Source organism: Carassius auratus, chromosome 24 (genome assembly GCF_003368295.1).
Source record: "Carassius auratus strain Wakin chromosome 24, ASM336829v1, whole genome shotgun sequence".
NCBI classification, from domain to species: Eukaryota; Metazoa; Chordata; class Actinopteri; order Cypriniformes; family Cyprinidae; genus Carassius; species Carassius auratus.
In genome coordinates this window covers 14,956,696-14,974,070 of record NC_039266.1, presented here as the reverse complement: position 1 = coordinate 14,974,070, position 17,375 = coordinate 14,956,696, and the positions used below count along the sequence as shown (strand labels likewise).

Genomic DNA, 17,375 nt, shown 5'->3' with positions numbered 1-17,375 from the left:
AGAAAATGTCCCTAAAATTCAAGATATGAGGCAAAACTCTTGTTTGAAATTATGTCTCATACAAACCCGATTCCAAAAAACTTGGGACACTGTTGATTTAAATAAATAAGATTTTAAATTTCATGGCATCAACACATCTCAAAAAAGGTGGGACAAGGCCATGTTTACCACTGTGTGGCATCCCCTCTTCTTTTTATAACAGTCTGCAAACGTCTGGGGACTGAGGAGACAAGTTGCTCAAGCTTAGGAATAGGAATGTTGTCCCATTCTTGTCTAAAACAGGCTTCTAGTTGCTCAACTGTCTTAGATCTTCTTTGTCGCATCTTCTTCTTTATGACGCACCAAATGTTTTCTATGGGTAAAAGATCTGGACTGGAGGCTGGGCATTTCAGTACCCGGATCCTTCTTCTACGCAGCCATGATGTTGTAATTGATGCAGTATGTGGTCTGCATTGTCATGTTGGAAAATGCAAGGTCTTCCCTGAAAGAGACAACATCTGGATGGGATCATATGTTGTTCTAGAAAGTGGATTTAACTTTCAGCATTGATTGTACCTTTCCAGATGTGTAAGCTGCCCATGAAACATGTACTCATGCAACCCCATACCATCAGAGATGCAGGCTTCTGAACTGAGCGCTGATAACAACTTGGGTTGTCCTTGTCCTCTTTTGTCCGGATGAAATGGTGTCCCAGTTTCCCAAAAAGATTTAAAAAATTTTGATTCGCCTGACCACAGAACAGTTTTCCACTTTGCCACAGTCCATTTGAAATTAGCCTTGGCCAAGAGAAAATGCCTGCGCTTCTGGATCATATTTAGATATGGCTTCTTTTTTGACCTATACAGTAGTAGCCAGCAACGGCAAATGGCACGGTGGATTGTGTTCACCAACAATGTTTTCTGGAAATATTCCTGAGCCCATGTTGTGATTTCCATTACAGTAGCATTGCTGTATGTAATGCAGTGCCGTCTAAAGGCCCCAAAGATCACGGGCATCCAATATGGTTTTCCGGCCTTGACCATTACGCACAGAGATTGTTCCAGATTATCTGAATCTTTGAATGATATTATGCACTGTAGATGATGATAACTTCAAACTCTTTGCAATTTTTCTCTGAGAAACTCCTTTCTGATATTGCTCCACTATTTTTCGCTGCAGCATTGGGGAAATTGGTGATCCTCTGCCCATCTTGACTTCTGAGAGACACTGCCACTCTGAGAGGCTCTTTTTATACCCAATCATGTTGCCAACTGACCTAATAAGTTGAAAATTGGTCCTCCAGCTGTTCCTTATATGTACATTTACCTTTTCCAGCCTTTTATAGCTACCTGTCCCAACTTTTTTAGAATGTGTAGCTCTCATGAAATCCAAAATGAGCCAATATTTGGCATGACATTTCAAAATGTCTCACTTTCAACATTTGATATGTTATCTATATTCTACTGTGAATAAAATATACCGTATTTTTCGGACTATAAGTCACACATGCGTATAAGTCGCATCAGTCCAAAAATACATCATTATGAGGAAAAATATATATATATAAGTCGCATTTGGACTACAAGTCGCATTTATTTAGCACCAAGAGAAAATATTACCGTCTATAGCCGTGAGAGGGCGCTCTATGCTGCTTAGTGTAGGCTACAGGAGCACTGAGCAGCATAGAGCACCCTCTCGCGGCTGTTTTCACTTGATTCATTTTTAGTTCATTTCTCTTGGTTCATGTCAAATTAATTTTGATAAATAAGTCACACCTGACTATAAGTCGCAGGACCAGCCAAACTATGAAAAAAAGTGCGACTTATAGTCCGGAAAATACGGTAAGTTTTTGACATTTGTAAATTATTCCATTCCTTTTTTATACACAATTTGTACAGTGTCCCAACTTTTTTGGAATCAGGTTTGTATTTGCATCACATAGTTAAGAAACATCACACAAGAAGTAGGCTAAGTGCAATATCACACTAGTGTAAATGTGATACTCATCTTATACAACAGTCCATTAATGTTTAAATAACATTAAAAGCTTAATTTGTACATTATAAATGAAAGATAATACATTATATTCCGTCACTGTCACTCACAGCCGCTCGCATGTGTTTTTCACATGATTTGCACTTAATCGAAAATTAAATGGCTCACCATCGATAGCTTTAATCGATTCCATCTCTTATTGATAAATATAAATTAATCGTTGACATCCCCTAGTTTTAAGTGTTTGTGATATGTTAATATTTAAAATGGTGCTTTTGATAGGCTTTGTTTCATCATGTGATTTTCTCATCACCACCTGCATTTGGTGCAGTGTATTACAAAGATACAAAACATATTTTAGTACTTAAAATTATGGTATTTATCTCTAAATTTAAGTTAAAACCATAAAACCTAAAAGGCTGCTACCATATTTTTTAACAATAAAATTCTGCCAACCACAGCTGCCATTTTTTACCATACATAAAAAAAAAATTGCATATTTAAAAGTTTGCATGCATCTGCATGTGTATTTAGCCTCTGCATGTCTGATGAGACAAGGTCTGTAAATTTCTCTCACCCCCTTCACGCCTTTCAGGTCGCCTTTCAACAGCGAGTCCAGTGTGAAGATCACATTATGACTCAGATTCTGAAGCTGCAGGAAAAGATGGTGAAACAGAGCAGAAACTGTGTTAATACGATACATGACACTTGGCACAGCATAAGCACAGCACAGAGGAAATAAGAGAAAACATATCAAATACAGCCATCTGCAAAAAGAGCCCGTTGAGAGAAAGACAACCGTATCAGGATGAGCAGACCCGCTTTGTCATTTGATACTGCAGGAGAGATCTTTTAAATTAATCAACATAAATGTTTCATACACAAGAGGCCAGATAGTTTGGACTCGGGTAATAAGATGAGACCCACTGTCACACTGCATTGTCTCCTAAGAGCTTAAGAGAAATTTACATCACCTGAAAAAAAAAAAGTGAAGTGCAACAAGAATAACAGATTTAGGACCAATTCTGGCATTACTAAACTTAAAAATACATTAAAATTATTTAGACTGTATACTCTATACATGTTTATTTGCCAAGAATACAGGGATGCACAGATATTGAAATTCTGGATAATTATGTTCATGTTCATGGCCAGTAACCAACAATAATTTACTGATATTATAAATATAAAACATTTAGTTAAAACACGAAAAGAAAAAAAAAAGGTTTATTGTGTACTTCTAAGAAAACTAGCTGAAATTGATATCCAATAATTTGTTTTAACCGATAACTTTTATAATAATCAGTATTACAACAAAAATAAAAAGTATTTTAATAAATAAAAAAATAGTATTCAGCAGACAGTAAAGAAAAACTTTATAATATAACAATATATAAAAAGTTAAACCTAAAGATATACCTACAAAGAATAAAATATGGAAAACTTTTGAAACATAGTTGTAATGAGTGGGGCGGGGCCGAGAGCTGTGGGAACAGAGCGAGGCCGGTGGAGAGATTGGGAAATAATCGACACCTGCTCCACTCACCGGTCTCGAGTCCCACGAAGGAGATCGGAAGGATACAAAAGAGCAGCGACGACAATGAAGGATGAGAGAGGACCAGGCCTGGGCTTTAGTTTGTGTCTGGTTTTTGTTTGTGTGCGACAGTCGTCCGCGAGGGGCTGTCGTGCTGTTTTTGTGTTTACTTTGGTTATTAAAGGGGGGGGTGAAATGCTATTTCATGCATACTGAGTTTTTTACACTGTTAAAGAGTTGGATTCCCATGCTAAACATGGACTAAGTTTCAAAAATTAAGTTGTACGTTTGAAGGAGTATTTCTGTTCCAAAAATACTCCTTCCGGTTTGTCACAAGTTTCGGAAAGTTTTTTTCGAGTATGGCTCTGTGTGACGTTAGATGGAGCGGAATTTCCTTATATGGGTCCTAGGGCACTTCTGCCGGAAGAGCGCGTGCTCCCGTATAGCAGAGCACTGAGAGCACAACAGACATTCTGTTTGTTCCCTGCATTTCGAAGAGGCTTGTTTTACAAACAAGGCCCAGTTTGATGACGAATTTGCGTATCGTTTATTTCTTAAGGATGATGCAATCCCAACGAAAAAGGGTCACGATCGTGTGTTGGAACCGCAGGCGGTGAGTAAAACTGCTTAAAATATCTCTGCCTCCTTGTTAGTGCATCCGCCTCCCATCAGAGACCCGGGTTTGAGCCCTGCTCAGAGCGAGTCGTTGCTGCTGCTGCTCTCGTTCAGTTTCAGCCTCGGGATCTGATTCTGGATCATAAATAAACGGCTGAATCTGACTGTTAGCCATGGTTTGTTTTGGATGATGGTTTTTCCCTCACGGTAATGTCACAGTTTCCACATGCTCTCAACGCAAAAGCCTACTGGCGCTCGTTATTCTTTAGCTCCGCCCACACGTCACGCCTCCAGACGGTCGTGTTTTCCGGTGTACAGACTATCTTTCTCTTATGAATATAATAAAACTAAAGACTTTTTGGAGTTATGAAGGATGCAGTACTACTTTATAGGTACTCAAGATTAGCAGGATATTGAGTGAAAACGAGCATTTCACCCCCCCTTTAAAGTTTGATTTAAGTGTTCGCCTTTTCCCGCCTCCTCCTTCCCATGATTGTGGAGTTTGTATACTGTTACAATAACATTTTATGTCTAAATTATGTCAAACCAGATTTCCACTACAACTACTGCTACTAGTAATATGGCAACTGCTCCACCATAGCCTAACATGAAAAAAAAAAAAAATAATAATCTGGCACAGTGTAAATAAAATTGATGTAACTGCATATTTTAAATGGCACTGAAACAATAAATGTATGGAAAAATCTGTAAAATGAAAATAAAGAAATAAATACACTAGCATGTAAAGACAAAGAAAACATCAGAAACATTTTACAGCTTTTTAAACAACTTTTTTCACAATTTTGACTATGTCCGCAGATGTGCATATCCTGTTTTCATAATTAATACACTACTTTCAAAAAATGATTTTTGTTGTTGTTGTTTTTTTGCCTGAACTAGACCAAAATTATTTTTCAAAACCATGAAAAACAATGATGGCACAAAAAGTTATTTTAAAAACTGTTTGATTTTCTTCATATAGGGCACTAAATACCAGGAACCATCCAACTGTGTGTGTGTGTGTGTGTGTGTGTGTGTGTTAAAGGTCAGAGTGCAGATAGTGAGATAAATTTGTTAAAGACAAGTGTGTGTATGTGTGTGTGTGTGTGTGTGTGTGTGTGTGTGTGTGTGTGTGTGTGTGTGTGTGTGTGTTTACGCCGATGTCTGACGTGATGAATGGCTCCTCTGGCTGATAATGCAGATGGCAAATGAACATCAATGCTGAAATACACACCATCTCACAGAAAGGCTGTAACAAAGAGCAACCCGAACTGAAAATCTTCATCATTTCATACAAATGTAAAGCTTTCATAAATAAGGATTGCTTCAATGGGGAGACAAACCATAACGCAGTATTTCTGTCTACTTCCTCTCTTCCTCACTATTCTTCAGTGTCTCTAAATGGAGGCTCTTGTTTCAGAGTGATAAATACCTCAGCTTAGTGCCAAAAAAGTCTAAAAGCACCGCTGCCCGACAACAAAGTGCCTCTTTTGAGAGAGAGAAATGATAGCAGAAAACCAAAATAATTAATTCTGCAGTTTAACCCTGTTTCATACAGCTAAGTTACTGATGACTGAACTATACTGAGCTTGAACATGTCTTTCAAGCCTTAGATGCAGGAAGAAACCAAATAGCCACACAGCACAATGCCAATAGTTGCATGACTTAGCAGACACAGTGTGAATGCTGATAACCCACTATGTGAAAGACAAGTGTGCGTGTAATCTGTCTATATTAGACCATCAGCGTTCCAGAGAAGTTGTGGTCCTCAGGAGGGCATTGTGGAAATGGAGAGGATGTACTGATGAAATAGAAACCAGAGGAAATGGATCAGGGAAATGTTAATGCTGTTGTTGACAGGAGAGGATGACAATTGTACATAAGCACATTGGAGGAAAATCATGTATATAGTCCAACTCAGAGCAAAAATGTAATATAGAATCCAGTTTATGCAATGACAGTTGCTATACTGGACCACGTGCTTTTAAGTTGAAGAATCAAATAATGTGTTTTATAATGCAACAAGACATAAAATACTATTAGTTGCAATGCATAATTATTGTTATCATTAGGAAGCATATCACAAAACCATAATATCACCATCTGATATCATCAGTGTACTATGAAATTCTCACATTACTAATAAAGTAAGAAATTATGTGTGCATTATCTTTGTTAATGCCAAACATTAAATGACTAGAGTATAACAGATGAATAAGATTTGTTGTCTGGTCAGGCTGGTCTGATTTGATGATTTTAAGAGGGGTTTGGAGCACCTGTCAGCTGTTAAGTTTGGTATGGAAATCTAAATTTCTTCATTTTCAAACATCAAGTTTTTATTTCCCTTGGAAAACCACACGGAGACCTTAAAGCTTCTCTCTTGTTGACATCTGGTCAAAAGTCAGCTGAAAGCACTTTGAAAATTAAAATTTAGACAGAACACAGATTAAAAAAAAAGAAAAAAAAAAGGAAACTAATAAATTTGAAAATTTTCAGCACAAGGTTGAGCAGCTGTGTAGAGCTGGAGCAGTGAGCCTCTGCTCACACAGATATGACTTCCCTTCCACAGCATTCACACAGTGATTTAGGAATGTGTGTGTTTCTGTTTGAGTGCGTGTGAGGGGTGAAAAGGAGACGTGCTGTAGCTACTGAAACTCCTACACTCTTTATTTATGGCTCTATCTCCACGTTTCTGCCAGGAAGAGAGAGCAGTATGGATTACAAAAGACCCTCTCACTCACACATCCACCAGACACACAATTTTCACACATTTCACACATCTCTGTCCTCTGAACGCATCCGCCTCCAACACCAACGCAGAAAACTCTACAACCTGTTTAGAAGAAGCACACACACTTTAAGCTCTTTAACACCTTTCACAGAGGCTGATTCGCTCTAAAGGGATCTCATATGCTATAAATCCTTAAATCTGTCCTTACATTGGGCTTCAGCACTCACCAAAACAATCTGTGTTCTGACAGTTCAACTCATGACTTCACTAGTGCACCCGGAGAACACATAAGGATGTTGTACAGATCTCTCGGGTGTCCTTTCTTTCTGGCTTTAAGATACGTTTACATGGAGGACTCACCAGGTTCTTGAGGAGGGTGGAGAGCTCTTTAGTAAGAGTGGAGAATTTAACGAAGGCTGTGCCCAGATCTGGATTATCCCAACTGATGAAGTTACTGCCAAACTTATCCAAAGCCTGGGTGTACGTCTCTTCATTCTGAATATGATCTAATAAAAGATCACAAACAAACACAATCCAAACAGATCAACGTCATGCATTTGAAGAGTACACATCCATGATCAAGATTATGGAAGCTTGTTGTCTAGTTCCTTGAAGACAGCATTCACTTCCTAGGTAAATTTCCCTGGTATTAATGTACATCATTCATCAGTGCAAATTATTTTGTACTCGAGGAATGTTAGCTTATATCAAATTGCAACCTCAAACTTTCTGCACCTTTAAAATCAAACTTTTCTGCTACAACCATGATCAATTATTTGATAATACATATATAATATTTGATAATATAATAACTGTTTTCTATTATAATGTATTTTAAAATGTAATTTATTCCTGTGATGCAAAGCTGAATTTTCAACAGCCATTCTTCAGTGTTCAGTCTTCAGTGTCACATGGTCCTTCAGGAATCATTCTTATATGCTAATTTGGTGCTCAAGTAACATTTCTTATTATCAAATGTAAAAAAAAAAAAAAGTGCTGTTTAATTTTTTTGTGGAATCAATGGTCCCTTTTTACTGGATTCTTTGAAGAATAAAAAGTTCAAACTAACAGTATTTATAAAATAAATAAATATACATACATATATTCGGACAGTTTTATTGTTCTATTGTTTTTCATTTATTATTGATTTTAATAGGTACAATCAATAACTGTGCATATTTAGTCAATTAACAGAAAAAATATATATCTACCTTAAAGAAATTAAAAATACAGTTCGGTCTGTATCTGTACAATAAAAATGGATCCTGTTTTGTTTTATTTCAATAGAATGATATATAGAAAAAAACACACACCTGGGTGCAGAATGCATCTATAGAGTGTAAAAGAGATTAGATAGGTTGGTGTTTGTGTGGGTGGATGAAACTAGCTGGTGTGGCGTCAACCAGAAACATGTTCATGCTAAATGTAATCTAGCCAGTTGTTTTAACAATATTACAAGCAAATCCATCTGCAATCACTAAAAATACTGCACACTGCCATATAAAAGGCAATTCTTATTAAATATTAGTGACTATGAATTGAATAAGTGTTTGTTTGCATTACAGCCTTAACAAAACCAGTATCTGTGTGTGTGTGTGTGTGTGTGGTTGTGAACATACCTTGACCAGAGTTATAAATGGCTTTGACTGACTTCTTGACCTTCTGCAATGAATTTCTGTCCTGATCCAAAGCCTGTGGACAAACAGATCAAAGATAGGAATCACTGAAGTTGTACAATTGCAATATGCAGTGTAGTAGAAACATGTGATACACGATAAATACCGGACGATGTTTAGCACAGCTTGTCAATGAGCAACAGCTCTGTGTAGTAAATGCTGCTCCACGTGAAACCATGCATGTGTCGAGATTTACCACTGATTGCTGAACTGGCTTTACTGACAACATGCACATTAAATATCAGCTGATATTTATCGTGCATCCCTACTAAAAACTGTATTGGTAAATTAATAAATAAAGCCACTTACAAACTCTGTCTGTGCTGTACAATGCACAGAATTAGGCTATACTTACTCCAAACCAATTCTTTTAATAATTTAAATAAGGAACAGAATGAATCAAGTTGACAAAAGTATTGATTTATGCCATTTTTCCAAGAGCAGATGTAAAAAAAAATAGTTTGAGACACAAGACATTCTCCACACGTGTGTGAAACTTCAGTTTCATGCACATTTCAATATGTCATGTCAGCAAGGTCTCAAGGGCTATCAAACTACATATATCAGGTATCTAACTACAGAACAACAGTTTGATGAGATCTTGTTGAGCAAGTTAGTTATGTTGTCAAACACATTTACAGCCAGCTACCTAAAAAACAACACATCCTGTTTAATAGCACTGACATTTAAAAGTAGTCCTTTGAGCTGCAGTAATGCTACTCACGGTCTAACACGAGGCCGAAACTTTGGTCAAGCATTTCCATTTGAGCATTTGGGCATACAGCATTTTTTCACTGCTCTCTCCTTTATTTTCTCCTCAACAGAATTTTGCAGAACATTATGCAAAATCACAAACTAATCAGGAGAAAATTAGTGTTGCACTAATTAGGTCATGGGGCTTTAACAGTTCCTTATCTGAATTTTGGTTTTATGCAACCTAATCAGCATTCTCTTTCTCTCTCTCTCTCTCTCACACACACACACACACACACACACGGAGTCATCACAGAACACAGAACTAAACGGTGAGTTTCCAGCACAGATGATGCATGACAATAGAAGCTGTTATCAGTCGGTAAGCAGTGTGCCGTGTGAGGATCGGCTGACGGCTGTTTTGTGTTGTTCTTGGTTTGGACTGCAATAAGAACATTTAACCCCTGACTCTCCACTGAAAGCTCTCAAAGTCTGTCCTTGCTGCAAATTATACACAGAGCCTTCTGACTCCTTACATAACAAAAATATACAATTTAATTGCACCCAAACTATGCAATTCAATAGCTATTTTAATAGCTTTTGCTAGGTGAATAGCTAATAGACAGTAATACAATTAATTTCAAATAAATCCATCAAATTAACCAAATTTCAGAAACTTCACCAGCTATTTAATTTGTTTTGCTTCTGAAAAAAGACATAAATAACAATAGCCAAAATAGAAAATGTCATGAATTCATATTTACAGCGCAACCCACTATTTGGTCCCAACATGCAAACAAGTGATCAGCTGTAACTAAATGGAAAATAACAAACTCTGAGTTTTAAAACATAAAGCAGACAGTAGCCTTTTATGAACATCTAAGCTAGAATGGCAGCTGGATTTTTTTTTTTTTTTTCTGTATTCATGCTACTACTCAAGCCAAAAAACAAAACAAAAAAGAAGTGATTATAAATAGATGATGTGTTCTTAATCAGTACTGCAGTAAACCAGATGTCTATTTTAATCATTAATGTAATTCATTTAATCATTAACACCTTTTTTTAAGAACACTATAACTATAACTATAATGACTAAAACATCTAACCATGTGCTTGAACTAAGGTCATGTTTGCTGTTACACTTCAGAAAAAAATGCATGCAAATTCAATCAGTTATGGAATTCTACGCAGTGGTTTTGATAGAGGGAAAGAAGATACATTTCTAGTTTCCAAGATTATTTGTTGTTCAGCTGATCAGTCGTATGCATGTTGGGACCAAATAGTGGGTTGCCCTGTAAATATTAATTCATGACATTTTATATTTAACTAATTCAATCCACCATATGAAAAAAGTAATTGCAGTACTTCTTAAATAAATACAATGAATTGCTGTAGAAAAAAAATACAGTTCAATACAGTAAAAATATATGTGACCCTGGACCACAAAACCAGTCTTAAGTTGCTGGGGTATACTTAAAAAAGTTAAAAGTCAAGCCAAAAATACATTGTATGGGTCAAAATTATATATTTTTCTCTTTTTTTATGTAAAAAAAAAAATCATTAGGATATTAAGTAAAGATCATGTTCCATAAAGTTATTTGGTAAATTTTCTACCATAAATATATATACAATTTCATTTTTAATTGGTAATATGCATTGCTAAGAACTTAATCTAGACAACTTTAAAGGGAATTTTCTCAGTATTTAGATTTTTCTGTAAAATCGAATGCGATTTTCATGCGCATCTCATCAGTAAAGACGCTCCTTTAATTAGAAGTATATCTCCAGCACGTGTGTTCAGGGTTGCCAGGTTTTCAGAACAAATCCTGCCCTGTTGCTTCTCAAAACTAGTCCAAAACTAATCGCGATTCCAGGAGGTTCCCAGATAAAAAAAAAAAATTGCTTCCCGGGGTTAAAATATACGTTTTGTTTTTTGGCATGGTTGTTTTGGTAAAATTCACAATTTAGGGGCTAAATATCACGTTACTGGTATTGGGGTTGCTTCGAACCGCGGACATGGAAAACAACCGCATATTAAGACTATTTAGTGATTAATAAAAAAAATGTCCCATCCCTTAAAAGTCACATTAAAGCATAATGTTAATGTAGTTTGATTGATTGAGGACAAGTAATTCACTCAACAACAGCTTTATTAAATATTCCATTTATTTGATTATGATCCTGAGTGGAAACTGGCCAATTAAATTAGTGACAGATGTTTGTTTATTGAGCGTAAAGTACAGTATTCCCATCTCACACTAGCTGCAATTAAAACAATGTTGATATCATGTAACTGTGATAGCTGAGAGACACAAAGACACACAACACACGACTGCCAAGGCCTGTTTAGATCTTCACTCTCAGTGAAATCTGACAGCTCTCTACACTGAGGTGAATCACAACCTGCTAGTTTTATTGTTTTCCAGTGGTGCAGAAGAGATTCCCTAGCAGCACGGTAGTAGATGACAGGAAGAGATGCTTTGGTGTGTGTGCACGTTTGTGAATCATTTTATGCTTAACTTCCGAATCACTTCATCTGCACAAACTCAAAACATTTGAAAATTCACTGCAAAATTTTCAACTATGAAGAGTAGGATTTTGGGCAATGAGATGTTCTCTTTTCAGTGCTAGAAATCAGTTAGGCATCACACCATTATAATGTAAAACAAGAAACATTTATATTCATTTTGAAATTGGCTAAAGAGCATTTTTGGCAGAGTCATTTAACAGTGTTTTTAAAAGTGACAGCAAAGGTAATCTAGATGTAAAAATGTGTTTGGTCTTTGAGGAATAAATCTGCTACGCTGCTGCTCCATATTAAGTACCAATACTTGCTTTTTCTAATACATCCACTTCTGTGAGCATGTAAGAAACACTGCTGCTGCACATATAGCATATATGAAAAAACCCATATATTGCATACATGAATCACCCCCATAGAAGATCTCTACAGGTGGAGCTGGGACAGGTTGGGGGTTTCTGAAGTGTGCTACAACCGCTATCACTGCACTAGCTGAGTATTTGAATGTAAAGCAGTGAGCTCATTGGCTGCTGATACAAAAAGAACCAGTTGCTGGGCCATGTGATGATGTCACTACTATAATTGTAAAAAAAAAAAAACATTCTATGATCAATTACTAACCAATATCCAATAAAACTGTTATGCTAAATTTTCATTTGTATAATATTTAATGCATGTATAATGCAATATATAGTCCAGCTACTTCTATAAAAAATCTTTAGTGATATTTCAATGTATGGTTTTTCACAGATAATTATAAAATAAGGCCAAAAGAAAGGCAGATGACATTTCTTGACTACTGAATGTTTAGTTGACCGCAGATTTTGGGCTGTAGGAGGTCAAAGTCAAAGTTCACTGGTGAAGGCTGCCACATGTTTCCTGCTAACACTCTTATCCTGTCACCATAGAGCAGGCATTTCCTTCCTAAGTCAGAAATAAGTGCAAAAAACAACCCAAGCCTTACAATGTAATGTTACACACAATACATAAAACCTAAATTCAACCCAACCTATACTAGACATTGACAAATATATTTCATATATTTTTATTTACTTGATGAATGACAGTTTTTACCATGGAGACAATAGTCCATATAGCAATGTCTGATTGTACAGCACTAATACATTTTTTTTTTTTTCATCCAAATTCTGTGACATTCCACATTATACAGAAAATAAAATTTTGATGACTGGATTCTACGAGTCCATCCATGTTTTCTGCATCTCTGAAATCATAGGGCCCTACCCTGGAAGTCCACCAAGTTTGCTTCAAAGCCTGCCCCACTCCACCCAGAGCAAATGTCACTATACATATTTCACATCAGTTCTGACAATGGAAGCGAACCTCCCCCTGACAGAAAAATTTGGGAATGTGACAAAGAAAGAAAACAATGTTTTTAGCTTCTAAGGTCTCTGACAGTGAATTATCACATATTTTTCCACTACTTCAGGAAACTAATACCCATTTCAAAAGAACACAAGAAATTACATATACAGTTTGGATTTTATGAAGAATCACTTGCGTTTTAGCCTGATACTTTCAGGCCTGATGAAGCTGAAAGCATGCACAAAAAAGAAACTGAGAAGGAAGAGAAAAAAAGAACAGTTTTAAATGCAACAGGCATGACTCGCAACATCCTCTTTGTGCCCCAGACACACAACTCTAGAATGTTCCATGCATAATGGAAATATTTCATCTTTCACTAAAGCCTCTTCTGTCTAATCCAACAGACAAAATAGCATTCATTCTCAGGCATCGCTCCTTAAAAAGTTACTCTTTTTCATCCAATGCATTTACATGACCAGACTCTTTCATCTGTGACACACAGTGGAGTAGCAGCAGTGATAAACACCGAGCCTAGTTACATCACAGCTGTTAGTATATACTGACCAATCATCATCCAGGACCAGAACTTCCATTTTAGAATAGTAATTCTGGATGCATTAGGGCAAAACAAGACAAGAGAGAGAGAACCTGTAAGTTACTGTTACTACAAGAGCACTAACCACATATGTTTTCCACAGAATGCCCCTCAAAACTAACTCATTTCACATGCAGCTTTTCTTTTAACAAGAAGTGTTGTTTATTTATGGATTACTTTGATGATTTTATCAGATAAATTATATGCAAAATTGGTCCAAATCTGTTCCAATTAACAAACAAATTCATCTTCATTGAGTACATTTTTAGAATTGTTTTTGGTTACTATATATATATATATATATATATATATATATATATATATATATATATATATATATATATATATATATATATATATATATAAATGAAACAAAAAAATAAATATGAATAATACAAAACACATGTATGCTTGCATACAAAAATGCATACATAAAAAAAAAATCATGGTGATGAAGATTAATGTATATATAAATCACTGTAATTCCCTGCATTAAAATTACAAGTAGTAATGTTAAGCATTGACCGGATTAAGAATCTGTGAATTTTAGAATAAGTGAATTAAAGTGAGATTTCTCAAACCTTAGTGGGCAGCCTGTGGTTTCAGATACATTTGAAACCACTAAAATGTAGAGTGCAAGATATAACCTTACTACTCCTTAGTCAGTGTGACCTACATTTCCTCAAAAATGTGTGTGTGCGCACAAACATATTAACAAAATAGGAGATAACCATTGAAAAATACATTGATTATCTGGCATATTTGTGATAGAAAATATAATTACTAAGATGTATGATGAAAAACATTTAGAACAGCTTCATTAGCGTCTGTGCTTAGAAAGCTAGAACAGCAAGCATGCCGAGTCTCTAGGGGGCCAACTGAGTGATCCTCTAAGGGAGCTTGCTAAACTAGGCTGTGCTGTGTTCACTTTAAAGAGGAAGTTGACGCTTCTGGATTCTGTGGTAAAGCCTCAAGGCAAGTGACAACAGTCACCACTAGCACCTCCACCCAAATGCTAAATCCGGCATGAGGCTGACAAAGGCGTGCCTTGGGCTGAACAGCATCCTCCTCCTACTCCTTCATACTGAGAGCCATGCTGACGCTAGTGGACACTGTTTAAGCCCGAAGCATTACCAAGCCTGGAGATGATTTAACTGCATCTTCCAACCAAACATAGAAATACTAGATGGGCAAAGCTGAAAAAACAAAACTGTTAAATCATTTATTGACTGTTTTTAATATTAATCAACGCTGCAGTTTTCATACAATATTGAGAAGTACGAAGCACAGTTTCATTTAAAAACAATTCATTAATTCAAAAATAATTTTAAAAACCCTTACAAAATTAGTAGTGATGCACCGATACCACTTTTTTTCGTACTCGGCCGATACCGATACTTTTATTTTTGGTACTTGCTGATACCGAGTACAGATTATTAATATTGGGTACAGAACCAAAACATAAACTTTTAATGTTATAATGTCCATTTGTTAACTTCATGTATCAAATAGATACAGTAAAACAAAAATGTATTCAGACACATTCAACATTCTCACATTATCACAGTTTATTCACTATAGTTTAGAAAATGGTAATAAAATATGACAAGAACTCAAAGTTAAGGCCCCCTTGTTTAAAAATTGAATGTTATAGAATGTTGACACGTCCCTCATTAAATCCTGTACAATTCAACCAATCTGACAAAGACTTTTAAACCCCCGAAATGTTTCCACTTTTGTGTGCAATATGCATCAGATGTTTAGCTATCGGTCTGTGGGCATGACATCTAAGGCTGAGACTATAAATCTCCTAAATGTGATATTTTCAGAAATAGAAGTCGCGTTTTTCCATCTGAAACATGCAGCGATTTATATTCCAAAGCCACTTAAATAATGCAGAAACACTCAAGCAGCAAAACACGTGCAACGCGTGCATGTATTTGTAGAATGAGAGGGACAAGTAGTAACTTACAGCCTAGCGCATTTCACACAGGCTGCAACATTCGAAGAAATGTCTTTATGATACCACGTTTGGTAAAATTAGCAACATGTAGATAAAGTATGGAATGGCAAAGTCACTGCAGGAAAATTCACGGGCTCACAGTTTGTTCTGATTTTATCTGGTTCCAGTTTAACCATCAAATACCCTACATCACCATGGCAAAGAGAAGACCAAACTGCCTTGTTGTTTTTGTTGTTGTTATTATTAAGGATTTACATCATTCCGTTTATATAAATTAATAAAATTAATCAATTAATCAGAGAGATGGAGTTTCCAATTTCAAAGACCCCAGTGTCAAATTTTGGTGCTTTAAACATATAATGACAACAAGTAGTTTATTTCCCATTTAAATGCTTTGGGGCTAATTGAAAGCTACAGTTCAACAGCTTCATTTTTAAATAAACCCATTCTATTAAACATAGCTGTGAAACACCATGTATACAGTAGTTCAAAAGCAGTAATTTGTTCAGTGATTTAAAAAAAAAAGTATAACAAAATTGGCAAAAGGAACAGCTGATGAAATCCTAGGAATGTTCTTATTGTGCTCAGCAGGTGTCAAAATTAAATGTCAGTTTTGATTTCCCTGGTGTCTTCATCAGCAGTTTACATGTTCCTCTTTAGAATTGTAGATGATGAAGACTATGCTTAAGCCTTTGACTTCAATAATAAGTCCCATATCAGCTTTCCATAAGCTTCTACAAAAAAGAGGACATCCAAAGTTGCAGAGATAAACCTCAAAGCAGCACTCCAAATGCTCTTACTCAAATCAGCATATTTGACTTATTCTTGATCCTTTCTGTAAACAACTAGATTTTTACATATTTAAAGTGGTTCTTGTACTTGTAAAACACATTTTTCAACACTACCATACCAAAGTAACAACTCAAGCATGTCTGCATGGATATAATCACAGGAAAAATGTTTGCTTATTTCTATTAGGCAATGGCTTCAATTCTTCCAGCCGTGAGTTGCATCTGGTTGGAGCAGTCTGGGATCGGTCACGGTCAACACTCTTGTGACCTTCTTTCCTTGCTAAGAACGCCTGAATCCTGATTATGTTCCTCACGGATAGACTTCCCATCTGCAGATCTGTCTGGCTCATGGGGTGGCAGTGATAATCGGACACACACAGACAAGCACACAGCTGTTTGGCTAACACCACTGCAGGATGTATGTCACACAAGTATTTAAACACCAACCCCTACCGATATCTCAGCCTTGGCAACAGCTGTGTGACATTTATTTCCTGTTCCTGATCTCTCTCTAACCACTAACCTCACACTCTATCGTGGCCATCCCTAATAAACACTGTTCACACACACAGACAAACAAAAATTATATAATGACAAAATGTTAATTTCTGGGTGAGCAATTATTTTAAGTTCAAATGATGTAATGCAATGCATTTGTTAATATGTCAAATTCTAAATGAGCATTATATGCATTAAGTAGATAGAGATAAACATGCCTGACTTTGTCTGTCTGTCCCTTTAATGCACTGGCACTGGCACTGTACTCCGATTGATCGACTAGCGATGGTTGGCTACTGATCACTTGTTGGCTGATAATCACTTTGCGATGATTGATCGGCCATTTCTATGAAGGCAGATCTCAAAAAAATTATCGCAAGCTGATGATGTGCCTGCTGTCAGAGGTTTGGCATGACATGCAGCGGCACGGCACCAAAATAATTCTGAAGGCGAGTAAT

General features: G+C 36.3%; 1 protein-coding gene across 5 annotated transcripts in view; it reads right to left on the bottom strand.

Annotated features, from left to right (window-relative positions):
• asap1b (ArfGAP with SH3 domain, ankyrin repeat and PH domain 1b) overlaps window positions 1-17,375 on the bottom strand; it is a 77,097-nt gene that overhangs the window by 28,040 nt on the left and 31,682 nt on the right. For all 5 annotated transcript variants that reach the window (XM_026201174.1, XM_026201172.1, XM_026201175.1 and 2 more), the window contains exons 4-6: window positions 8,474-8,546; window positions 7,215-7,360; window positions 2,552-2,626 (exon numbers count right to left, since the gene is read on the bottom strand). In XM_026201174.1, the coding sequence (XP_026056959.1) occupies window positions 2,552-2,626; window positions 7,215-7,360; window positions 8,474-8,546 (294 nt within the window). The remainder of the gene's footprint in view (window positions 1-2,551; window positions 2,627-7,214; window positions 7,361-8,473; window positions 8,547-17,375) is intronic.